Genomic DNA, 10,684 nt, shown 5'->3' with positions numbered 1-10,684 from the left:
CAGTGACATCATTGTGGTGTCCATAGGTGGAGCTGTCGAGGACAAAGAGAGAGGAACCACACAGCCACAAGTTCTCCAGCTCACAGAACTCCTCAAGAGACAGGAGATCTCAACCCGTACGACACTATTGCTCCTTAATAAAAAGTTATATTTTTAGAACAGCGTGTTCTTAGTGTAATTCTTTTTTAATTACACGTTATTAATATTTAATAATAATAATAATAAAACATTAAAAATGTAAAATGACAGCAAAATACTGCACATTCATTTCAGTACAGCAAGTCCCCCCTCTGTCTTTCCAGTGACATCATTGTGGTGTCCATAGGTGGAGCTGTCGAGGACAAAGAGAGAGGAACCACACAGCCACAAGTTCTCCAGCTCACAGAACTCCTCAAGAGACAGGAGATCTCAACCCGTACGACACGATGATGATGATGGCACCAGCACAGACTCATCTGCTGCTCTAGAAAGCACATTTCTCAGATCTGTCTGCGTGACCACAAAGAAAAAGCCATTGGATGATAATATGCGCGGATTTGCAGGACACTGAATGGAAGTAAATAGACAAGAAGAGGCGTAAGATACCAACGGGGGAGCGACTCATTCAACACCGAGCTCTTCTTAGGGTGCAACGTTTCGAGTCCACACCAGGGATTTTGTTTCGTTGTAGACAACACATTGTGCACGAAAGGATCTGGATTTAGCAGTGGGAGAGTCGGGAAGCTCCGTTTTATTGAGCCATGAAGAAGAACGGTTCAACAAAGCGGGTAAGACATTGAGTCAGTGAGGAGCGCCGCGAGCCTTTGTGCACTAGTATGAACACTGCAGCTAGTACACTTCAGTTTACTAAAACACCATTTAACATCATTTTGCAATACACCAATGCGGTACATGAATTATAATTATTTTATTTTAGCTGTAAATGTAGAAGTCGACAAGATATTATTTCGCACGCCTTTTTTTGGAGGTAGTTTTTACCAGGCTTAAAATAGTGAAAGGAGTAATGCTGTTTTATATACGTTTAAATAAGTTTATTAAATATGTACTATACATGCATTAAACCATTTAAACTCAATTAAGAACTGATTTATTTTCATATCACATCAAAAATATACAGAACCCGATTGCTATAACCAGAAGCCAGTAGGCAGTTTCTAGAAAACGGTATAAGACTGCTGGCATATTAAACAGACGTTTTACAATTCTTTTTAATTAGTCAGACTATAATTTAATATACGCATTTCCTAACAAATATGAATTATTAATACATCGAAAACATTCATTCTAAAGCCCCAAAAGGAAACTCCCAAGAGAACCCAGGTTTGAAAAATGCTAGTTATCTTCTGGGACTACAAACTGAACACTTAACATGCACTATTAATGAGTTGATTCAATTACTGTCCAAAATGACTAGAAAGCATAATAAATGGCACATCCAATGTTTCCTGTCTAGACTAGCAGGTGAAGAATGGGTATGTTTCATATAGAATATGCTGATTATATGCATAATTAGCTGAGGAAAAGACTTTTTCTGAATAATAAACAGATTATGGATATTGCTCACTCAGTCTGTGAGATCAATGCAATAGAAATACATTTTTCTTGCCAGTATTGTGCATGTACACAGCCTTTTCTCATCACACTCAGTTAAGACTGCAAGATCCCAGCTCAGGTAAAAGGTTGAGGAAACACTGGTGTGTGTATGTGCATGTGCTGTGTGAGAAAAAAGTGAGTAAGCGCCAGGAATGTGATATGATCTACATGACAAAGACAATAACATGGTCTTTAAGAAAGTCTCCCCCTCTCTAGAGAATATGACTGTCTCAAAACCTAGTGAACTGCCTTCCTAGACAGCATAATGTGCATTATCGACCCGCAAAGGCCTAGAAATGCTGTTTAGGCTTTGAAATGCAGACAATTAGATCATAACCAACTGGAAACCTTAAGTCTCACTGGCATGTCTCTAATTTCTCTCTGTAAACACAGGGCCCTCAGGACGCCAGTCAACAGCCCATGCAGCCTGACAAAACTGGCTGGATTCGCAAGTTCTGTGGCAAAGGAATTTTCAGGGAAATTTGGAAAAACAGATTTGTTATACTGAAAGGAGACCAAGTCTACATTTCTGAAAAAGAGGTTAGTTTTGGACAAATCTTTTTTTTTCTCTCTTTATGCTTTTCTCCACATCATCATCATTTGATTGATGAGATGCTACTTGTGTAACATGCTTACAATGATATTTTGTACTACTTTCGGTGTGAGAAAGAAAGAAATCTGCTCCAGTTGCTTAACGGCATAGGTGGGTTACATGACATGTCCTCATCTCTGAAAACCATAACTACACGAAGTACACATAAAACTAAACAAAGTAAAAAATAAATAAATACAATCCACACTGCAATATAAGAATACACTTCCAATGCAGATAAATGTATTAAAATTCAGGAGACACAAAGAAACCCATCGCTTAAACTAAACTAAACCAAACTACATTTTTCCAATTCAGCCTATGCAGCCTATGGTAATAATAAAAAAAAATTCTGATTGTTTTCTGATTACTGATTACATAACTATCATGTGCATAATTGCTCAGTGAAAATAGAGATTCAGACTGTTCACATTTTCTTAATATTAACAAATAATATATATTAAAAAAAACATCAACCAAGTCAAACAGCATGAGGTTTATCTTATGCCTAACATATGCAGAGGGGAAAAAAATTATTATTACAAAATTATTATTAACTCCATTATTACAGGAGCACTTCTGGGTATCGAAAGGCATGATGTGAGTAAATGATGACAGCCAAAAATAACAAAGTTCAGCCAAAAATAAAAACTCTTATCATCATTTACTCATATCATGCCTTTCAAAACCCATAAGAATTTCTTTGTTCATTGGAAAGAAGTTTAAGAGAATGAAAGAAGATGGTAACTAGGGACTGTCAATCTCCAAAGAAGGTCAAACAAAAAGCTTCAAAAAACATTATAAAAGTAGTCTATACAACTCATTATTCTTTTTCATTATATTCACTGTAAAAAAACAGCAGTTTGGACTGTCTATCCTAAGAAACTCCAGATTTCGAAAGACACTATCCATTTAATATTTTGCTTTGCTCAGGTCAGGCTCACTGTGGTACACAGAGCTGCGTATTACAGTGTTAACACCTTTATCCAATTGCAGACATTGTTCTGGAATTAGAGCCGGATGTGCTGAAAGGCCAAACATGATGAGATAAACATGTAAACATTCACTTGGCTGACTGTCATTTCCAAGTCCAATGCACCACATACTGTCAGCGTGTGCCTGACATTATTGTGCCTTCCTGACATTGGGCCTGGATGAAGTGAAGGTTTAAAGAGAGGTTTAACAAGTTCAGCAAGCATGAAGGAACAGGAAAATAAAGGGCCTTTATTCAGGAATGAGGCTGATTTATTGCAGTGTGGGAGGACGAAGGGAAGTAAACCAGGATTGAGGTTGAGTCATGGTCACGCAGAAGACTGTTTGCTGTGCTCAGCATCAGATCAAACAATGCCGAGGCAGCATATGGGCTCTGGCTCACAGCTCAGAGGGAGGATTGACCCTTTTAGTGCTTAACAGACTGAGGTTTCATCATGCTGTCGTCTAGATGTTTCTCTCCAGCTGTCTAGACAGACAACAGATTTTAATGATCCGATGCTGTTGTTTTGGTATCATGTTTCCTAATAGATAAATGCCAAAATGATTCTCATATTTATATGTTGGTCTGAAGATCCAAGCTTGAGGAGTTAAATATAGTTCTAAAACATATATACCATCAGGTATCTTGGCTTATACTATACATGTGTTTACATTTGTTTTTAGAATTTTTATACAGTCCCCTAAGAGTTAAAGGGACAGTTCACCTAAAAATGAAAACACTGTCATCATTTACTCACCCTGATCTTGTTCCAAACGCACATGACTTATTTCTGCAGAAACACGAAAGGAGAATATTTGAAAAATTGTGATGATTGCACTTTCAATGAATAGGAATTATGACTTTCAAGCTTACAAAAGGTACAATAAAAGTATCAAAAATAATTAAATGTAGACAACTTTCCTAAAAATGAAAACACTGTCATCATTTACTCACCCTGATCTTGTTCATCTTGTTCTGATTTCTGTTTGATCTTGTTCTGCACATGACTTATTTCTGCAGAAACACGAAAGGAGAATATTTGAAAAATTGTGATGATTGCACTTTCAATGAATAGGAATTATGACTTTCAAGCTTACAAAAGGTACAATAAAAGTATCAAAAATAATTAAATGTAGACAACTTTAAAAAATGAACCATGATAACTGTAGTTTTTGCCAAAAATACCATAGTTAGCTACAGCAAAATTACTACAATATTACTGATGGTCTCAACAAACATAAATTAAACTGACAGAACGATTCTAAAAGTACCCATATTAATGGCAACCAACTTACATTTTGGATTTTTATTTTGGTGATACTTGCCTGTGAAAAACTAGCTGCCATGCCAGGGAGATGTAGGTGGTTACATCAACAAAGAGAAGTCTGTTGTTTCACTGGAGGATTTATGAATTATGAAAAAACATGTTGAACACATGCTGAATTGGTCACAGAAAGATCAAATCTGCATTTAGAACATTTACATTTAATGCTGACTTTCATGGCCAAATAAGTTTTCTACATAATGCTCAGGCCCCTCTTTTAATATACATTTATTTGCACATTTTATTATCTACCAGGTATAAATTGCTTTGAGAAGTATAAGCACGCCTCTTCAACAAACTCAACAAAAATTTGAGGTATCTGCAGCGTTAAGGGCTAAAGTATGAGCAATGGCAACAGCAAGCACCACTGGCCGTTCATTGACATATTCGAGTCAGATGATTGTAGATTGAAGGGTGGCAGTAAACTGAGAATGTGTCCAGCAAAACTCTTCCAGAACAGCTCACAGGAGCAGATGTCACGCGAGTGTTGTTTGGGGTCAGACTCCTGGCCGCTGATGTGATAGATGTAGGGAGAGTCCACCGATAGTAGGAGAGCTTTTTCCCACTCACCCAGGACTGTCTTCACATTTACACACTCATTCTGGTACATTTCTCTCTCACAATCTAAACTTTAATCAGGTGTAATTTCCTGTCTTTGTTTGTTCTGCTTGCACTAAATGGCATCTACCAGAACTTCAACATGAAAGTAGAAGAAGACAAGAGCTGTCTGTCTGTCTTCTTCTTGCCTTCTCAAGCCCAAATAAGGAAGCTGTGGTCTTCATCTATTTTGAAAGTATCTTATATTGCTCTTCTGCTTTTTGAAGTCATATACATAGATGGTAGTCATGGGTGTAATGGCCACAACTTGTTCTTCTTTCCGATGATCTTTTCCACTTTGCTCATCTAGTTTGCCTAAAATTATGCCATTAAAAGTGCATTGAAGTCATAGTCCTTCTATTAGGGTGACTCACAATTAGTATCCACCCTAAACAGAAACAACCGTGTCAATTTCATTATGACACTACAATATTCCACTTTTTTTTTCACATCATAATTAACCAAGTGCTTGAATTAGTTCATGCATCCCATTTATCTCACTCCAGTTTAGATGTCATATTAGTACATATGCATTGCACTCCCTAATAAAGAGATCTGCAGATGTGCTGAATTATTCAAGCAGTGTGAATTAGTGCAAACGGAAAGCATAATAAAACGATGAGATCATGCAGTGCAATAGTAAAAGTAACGTCTATAGACTTCATTGTATACATTATATGAACAAATACTCAAGGAAAAATATGTGAATTTTTCTTTTTACAACTGCCGGCATCGTTCTCTAGGGTGATGGGGTGCAGTCGGCCAGCTACATTTACACAAGCAGAGTCGCAAATGAAATCGACGGATGAATCATTTCACAGGTCAGGGCCTGGCACAGCTCTGACTCACTTGCTGGAAAGCAAGATCAGCGGAGGATGTCGTGCCCTGTATAGTCATCAAACCATTTCTTCTCCGTCTGGTTTATTTAGGTGTTTTCTTCTGTTCTGCAAAGTATCACATGGGATCTTGGTCACACCATGTCAGATGATTATTACTGCAATTGGAAGTTGTTTCAAAGAATTTAAAAGGACGGCAGAGAAAAATCTTCCAAGCTGCAGGCTGGTTTTACTCTGGAACAGCAGTTTACAAAATAGCATCAGGAAGTTCAAAATGAGAAGCTTGTTGGACTGGACTCAAATTATAAACTGTAGCTCTAAACTAAAAAATATTTAGGAAAAAATTATAATAGAGAGGAAAACGGTTCCCATATCTTTTGTTGTTACTGTCAAAGGCCTTGCAGTTTTGTTGGATGTAGTTTGTGGTGATATGAATACATTTTTTGCACTGTGTTTGGTCACAACTTGACGTCCAAAAGCAAAACTAGATGAAAACCACTGTGCTAAAAGTCAGAGAGTAAACACCTTCAAACTGTCTTTTGTTGGCTTGTAACTGCTGATTGTCAACGTGTAGCTCGCCCTTCCTTCTCTCACCTGGCCAAGCAAACATGCTGCATTTAACCCTAAGATCTCTCCTGCAGCTTTTTGAATTTGGTCATACCATTCAGAGATTTCCACTTAAGCACTTTGCAATGAATTTTTCATGTGTGGGCCGATGGGACACATTGCAGAGGAGTATTAATTTCAAATTCCTCTTCAGGGTATTTGGCTTTTCTGATACACCCTCTCAGCTGCAATGTTTTGTGACCCTAATGGACGTTTATGAAAGGTTAGACCAGTTAATGGAGAAAGTAAATATGAATTTGAATAGCGAAATTCCATTCAGATGAAACTTGACCAGTCCTTTGAAAGACAGTGAAAGACGAAACGATGGCTGCTCATCTCTGAATGATCCACCTGGCCTCAGACTGAAACAAAAGGACACCTGAACAGGAAATTCTCTAGTTGATTTGTCGAATAACATGAATACGAATACACACTGGAAATGGTGCATGTGAGCAACAAGAAAATGTGAACAAAAAAAAAAAAACAGCAAACCTTAAAACTATTTTTTTTCTTCCTGAGGCTAATTCAAGTTAAGCTCTAAACTGCTGGCAATAGCATGATGTCAAAAATAATGTTGACTCTTATGACACAGAGGACTGAGTAATGGCTGCTGACCCCAAACTTTTTAACAATAGTGTACAATTGAAGTCCAAGTGGAACTGAAAAATTGGAGCATTTAGACTTTTAAATTCTTTAGTATAAAAAAATTGCATAATTTGAGAAGTAAAATTGTTAATCATCCACTTTTCTCTGGATTCAGTTGATTTCCTTCCTACATTTTGTTCTTTGAATATCCTGTTTCAGTCTGATGAAACATTTGTGAACAGCAGTTTTGTGGCAATATTTGAGAAACATGCTCCATTGACTTCCATTATAAGCGCATCGATGTAAACACAAATTGTGCCAAAATGGTTTTCTGTGGTACTCAACAGCACGCCACAGATGCTATTTGTAGAGCTCAAGTTTTTTTGAACCTGGAACATTTCTGTAACCTCACACACGACAAAAATATTGTTTACAGCTCCAGACAGCTTTAGTTACATAACAGAAAGTAGCTTGATTACAGAGTACATATCAGACAGCCTCGCAAAACTGTGAAATTATTCTCTCAGTAGTACTTCTCTGTCCTTTCACTCTTTCTGTTGAGAAGCACAATGTTTGGCAAACAAATTTTCTCTAGCTTTCTTCTGGTTGTTTAAGACGCTATTTTGAGCTATTCACACTGTATGTGTGTGCGTCTCCTCTGCAAAAGGATGCGTCTGTTTAAAGCTTAATGTACACAATATTAAATATAGATGATGCTCTTTATTTGCATTTAAAAAGGTCATTAAGGCGAAAATTGGATTGTTGCTCAAGCATCTGCCAGTTCTTATTTAAAGAGGCAGTTTCAAATGTTATGAAATCCAAATAATGGTGTCAGATTCATATACAACCACTTAATTAGACTGCACCTACTCAGTTTAAAGGAGCAAAGAGCATAACTACAAAAGTAGTAGTGTAGTTCACATTCATTCAATGAATTTAACCACTAAAGTATTCTATATTCTGTGTGATCTCAGAATACAGATTACTTTTACTGTGCCTGATTTGTCATCAGATATATCAGGGTCATTTTACAAGTAATGACGGTGAAATATCCAAATCTTATTGTGGTAGCAAACACTTTTTTTTAACTTCAGATGATTTCTATACCTCACTTCTATGCCTCATTTTCATTCACTATAGTGCATTGTAAGTCATAACAGCATACTTCAGTATTCTCTTGAATCTAGTTGTATTGAGGAGTTCTTAATGTCCGGTATTGAGTGCAAATACTGTGTACTGTGCCCCAACTGTCCTCTCCTGGAAAAAAGGATGGGATCAGATTGCTAGTTAATTGCTGCCTTTGTACTGCTGGAACAGTAGATGTACTATTTGTACAGCCATTCCCTGTTGTGACACCCCGTAGTGCACTGGGTGTGATGCCAATCTCTTAAGTACTGCACTGTAGAGCGGCTCTGTAGTACAGAACACAACCAGATGTGTGCTTGCGTGCATAGACTGCGTTTTTTGTCTTTAGTAGAACACTAATGGAAATTGATTGTGACTTAATGAGAACATTTGGCAGGTGATAGCAAATCAGACCATGGTGTTCACTGGGAATCCGGGTTAAAAGGTTCTTTTCTTCCACGTTTGGGGTGGACCAATGATATTTTAGAGCTACGTTTTGAGGTCTCTCCTAGTTAAAAGTTAGTATCATTGGTCATTCGATGCCCTTAACAATTGTGACCGCACCAACTAGACTAAACCAAACACTGACCTCAAACACATCATACACCTTTCAAATGCTGTGCTGTTGTTTTTTTTCCCCTTAAAAAATTCTGGACACACTGGGCAGTAAAAATTTTCATTTTAAATGAGCTTTTGTTGGGAATAATTAAGCAAATTACATTTATTTTCTAATTTCTACATAGTCTACAAAAATTGCACCACCACACATTCAGAGTACAAAAGTACGAAAAATATTATTATTAATTATTTTTTTATATAATATTGATGATTAATAATTAAATTAAAAAATACTATTATTAGTATTAATCAATATTTTTTGTCAAACAAAATACTAAAATCACCCCTTGATATACATAAATATTGAGATGTATGTAATCGAACAAATTTAAAGCACAGTATTAAAACCAAATCTGTACTTTCTACAGGTCAAAGATGAAAAGAAAATCCAGGAGGTGGTGGATCTCACCGACTACGAGAGGTCTGAAGAACTTCGCAAGGCCAAAAGTAGGAGCAAAAAGAATCACAGCAAGTTCACGCTTCTGCGTTCACGGCAACCAGGCAACAAGGTCAGTCTCTACAGGAAGTTGGGTTTCACAGCAGAGGATAATAGCTAATGGCTTTCTGTCTCAGTCAGCACTAGAGCACTGCTGGGCTGCTTCATTAGTCAGTTTGCAGTCATGCTGTGAGACAGTGATCACCTGTTGCACAACTCAAAGATCTGTGTCTCTACATACATTCAAACATATTAGAGTTAAAAGGAAATTAAACAGGAATAAAAAAAAAAAAGGGTTTTTGACTGGTTATTCGTTCATCAGAAAGTATTCAAACTAGGGCTGGACGATATGACGATATATATCGGATGGACGAAATTAAAAGTCTATCGTATCATATTATGCTCGTTTATTTATTTCGTGGTGCCGCAAAATACATTGTTCATTTTCATTGAATGACGGCAGTCTTACATGCATTACACGGGGATGCAGGCAGAAACGTGAATAACAGTATGCAAGCTCACGTCACGTTGCTTTGCCACGCGGTAACGAAAACGTAATGTTTGCACGCGTTTTAAGCACTAAAGTTTAAAACAACTGATTTTAGGCCATTGAAACACAAACAACAGAGCTATATGCGCGTGCTGTCTCTTTTTCTGTGTGAGAGGAGTGCGTAAGCCGCGCATCAGCTGCTAATAGAGCTTGTGAGCATTTTTGCTGCTTTATTGGCTTTGAACGATTGCATAAACGCTTATATGCATCCAAATGCCCGGCTTTGCAAGTAGCCTATCCTCATAAACACAGCCATTTAGGTCTTAAAGGGGTCATATGATGCGATTTCAATTTTTCCTTTCTCTTTGGAGTGTTACAAGCTCTTGGTGCATAAAGAAGATCTGTAAAGTTGCAAAGACTAAAGTCTCAAATCCAAAGAGATATTCTTTATAAAAGTTAAGAGTCCGCCACACCTACCTAAAACGGCTCGTTCTAACATACCCCCCCATACCTACGTCACTATGTGGGAAGATTTGCATAACGCCGCACAAATGTTCACGCAAAGAAAGAAGGCGTAACTTTTATTCTCGCTGTAGTATTGTTGCCACCGCCAAGTTGTGAAGGCGCTGTGTGCTTCATTGTGAAAGCGAAGCTACTTTGTTTGGCCTTTCAAAAGAGGACGATATCGCTTCGTCATGCCTGGAGCTGATCCGTGCTGGTCGCTGAGGAAATATTTCAACTTCGCGCTGTGGATCGCCGGATCGACTTTCACTAGCCCGGGGTCGTCACATGTGGTTGCCGCAGGCATCACAATATGGTAAGGGACGTAACATTTCCGTCACACGCTTGAGGAATTCGGCCAATCACAATGCACTGGATAGCTGGCCAATCAGAGCACACCTCGCTTTT

At 37.7% G+C, this 10,684-nt stretch overlaps 1 protein-coding gene across 1 annotated transcript in view; it reads left to right on the top strand.

Moving 5' to 3' along the window:
- Window positions 1–330: 330 nt before the first annotated feature.
- The window catches only part of LOC107588474 (pleckstrin homology domain-containing family O member 1-like), a 20,923-nt gene continuing 10,569 nt past the window's right edge, over window positions 331–10,684 (top strand). Inside the window, exons 1-3 of the mRNA XM_016276576.1 lie at window positions 331–767; window positions 1,987–2,133; window positions 9,218–9,358. Coding sequence (XP_016132062.1) covers window positions 741–767; window positions 1,987–2,133; window positions 9,218–9,358 — 315 coding nt within the window. The 5' untranslated portion in view covers window positions 331–740. The remainder of the gene's footprint in view (window positions 768–1,986; window positions 2,134–9,217; window positions 9,359–10,684) is intronic.

The sequence above is a fragment of the Sinocyclocheilus grahami genome, unplaced genomic scaffold (assembly GCF_001515645.1).
Source record: "Sinocyclocheilus grahami isolate Dianchi unplaced genomic scaffold, SAMN03320097.WGS_v1.1 scaffold104.1, whole genome shotgun sequence".
NCBI lineage: Eukaryota > Metazoa > Chordata > Actinopteri > Cypriniformes > Cyprinidae > Sinocyclocheilus > Sinocyclocheilus grahami.
The sequence above is the reverse complement of the archived record's forward strand: the minus strand, read 5'-3'. Positions and strand labels throughout refer to the sequence as shown.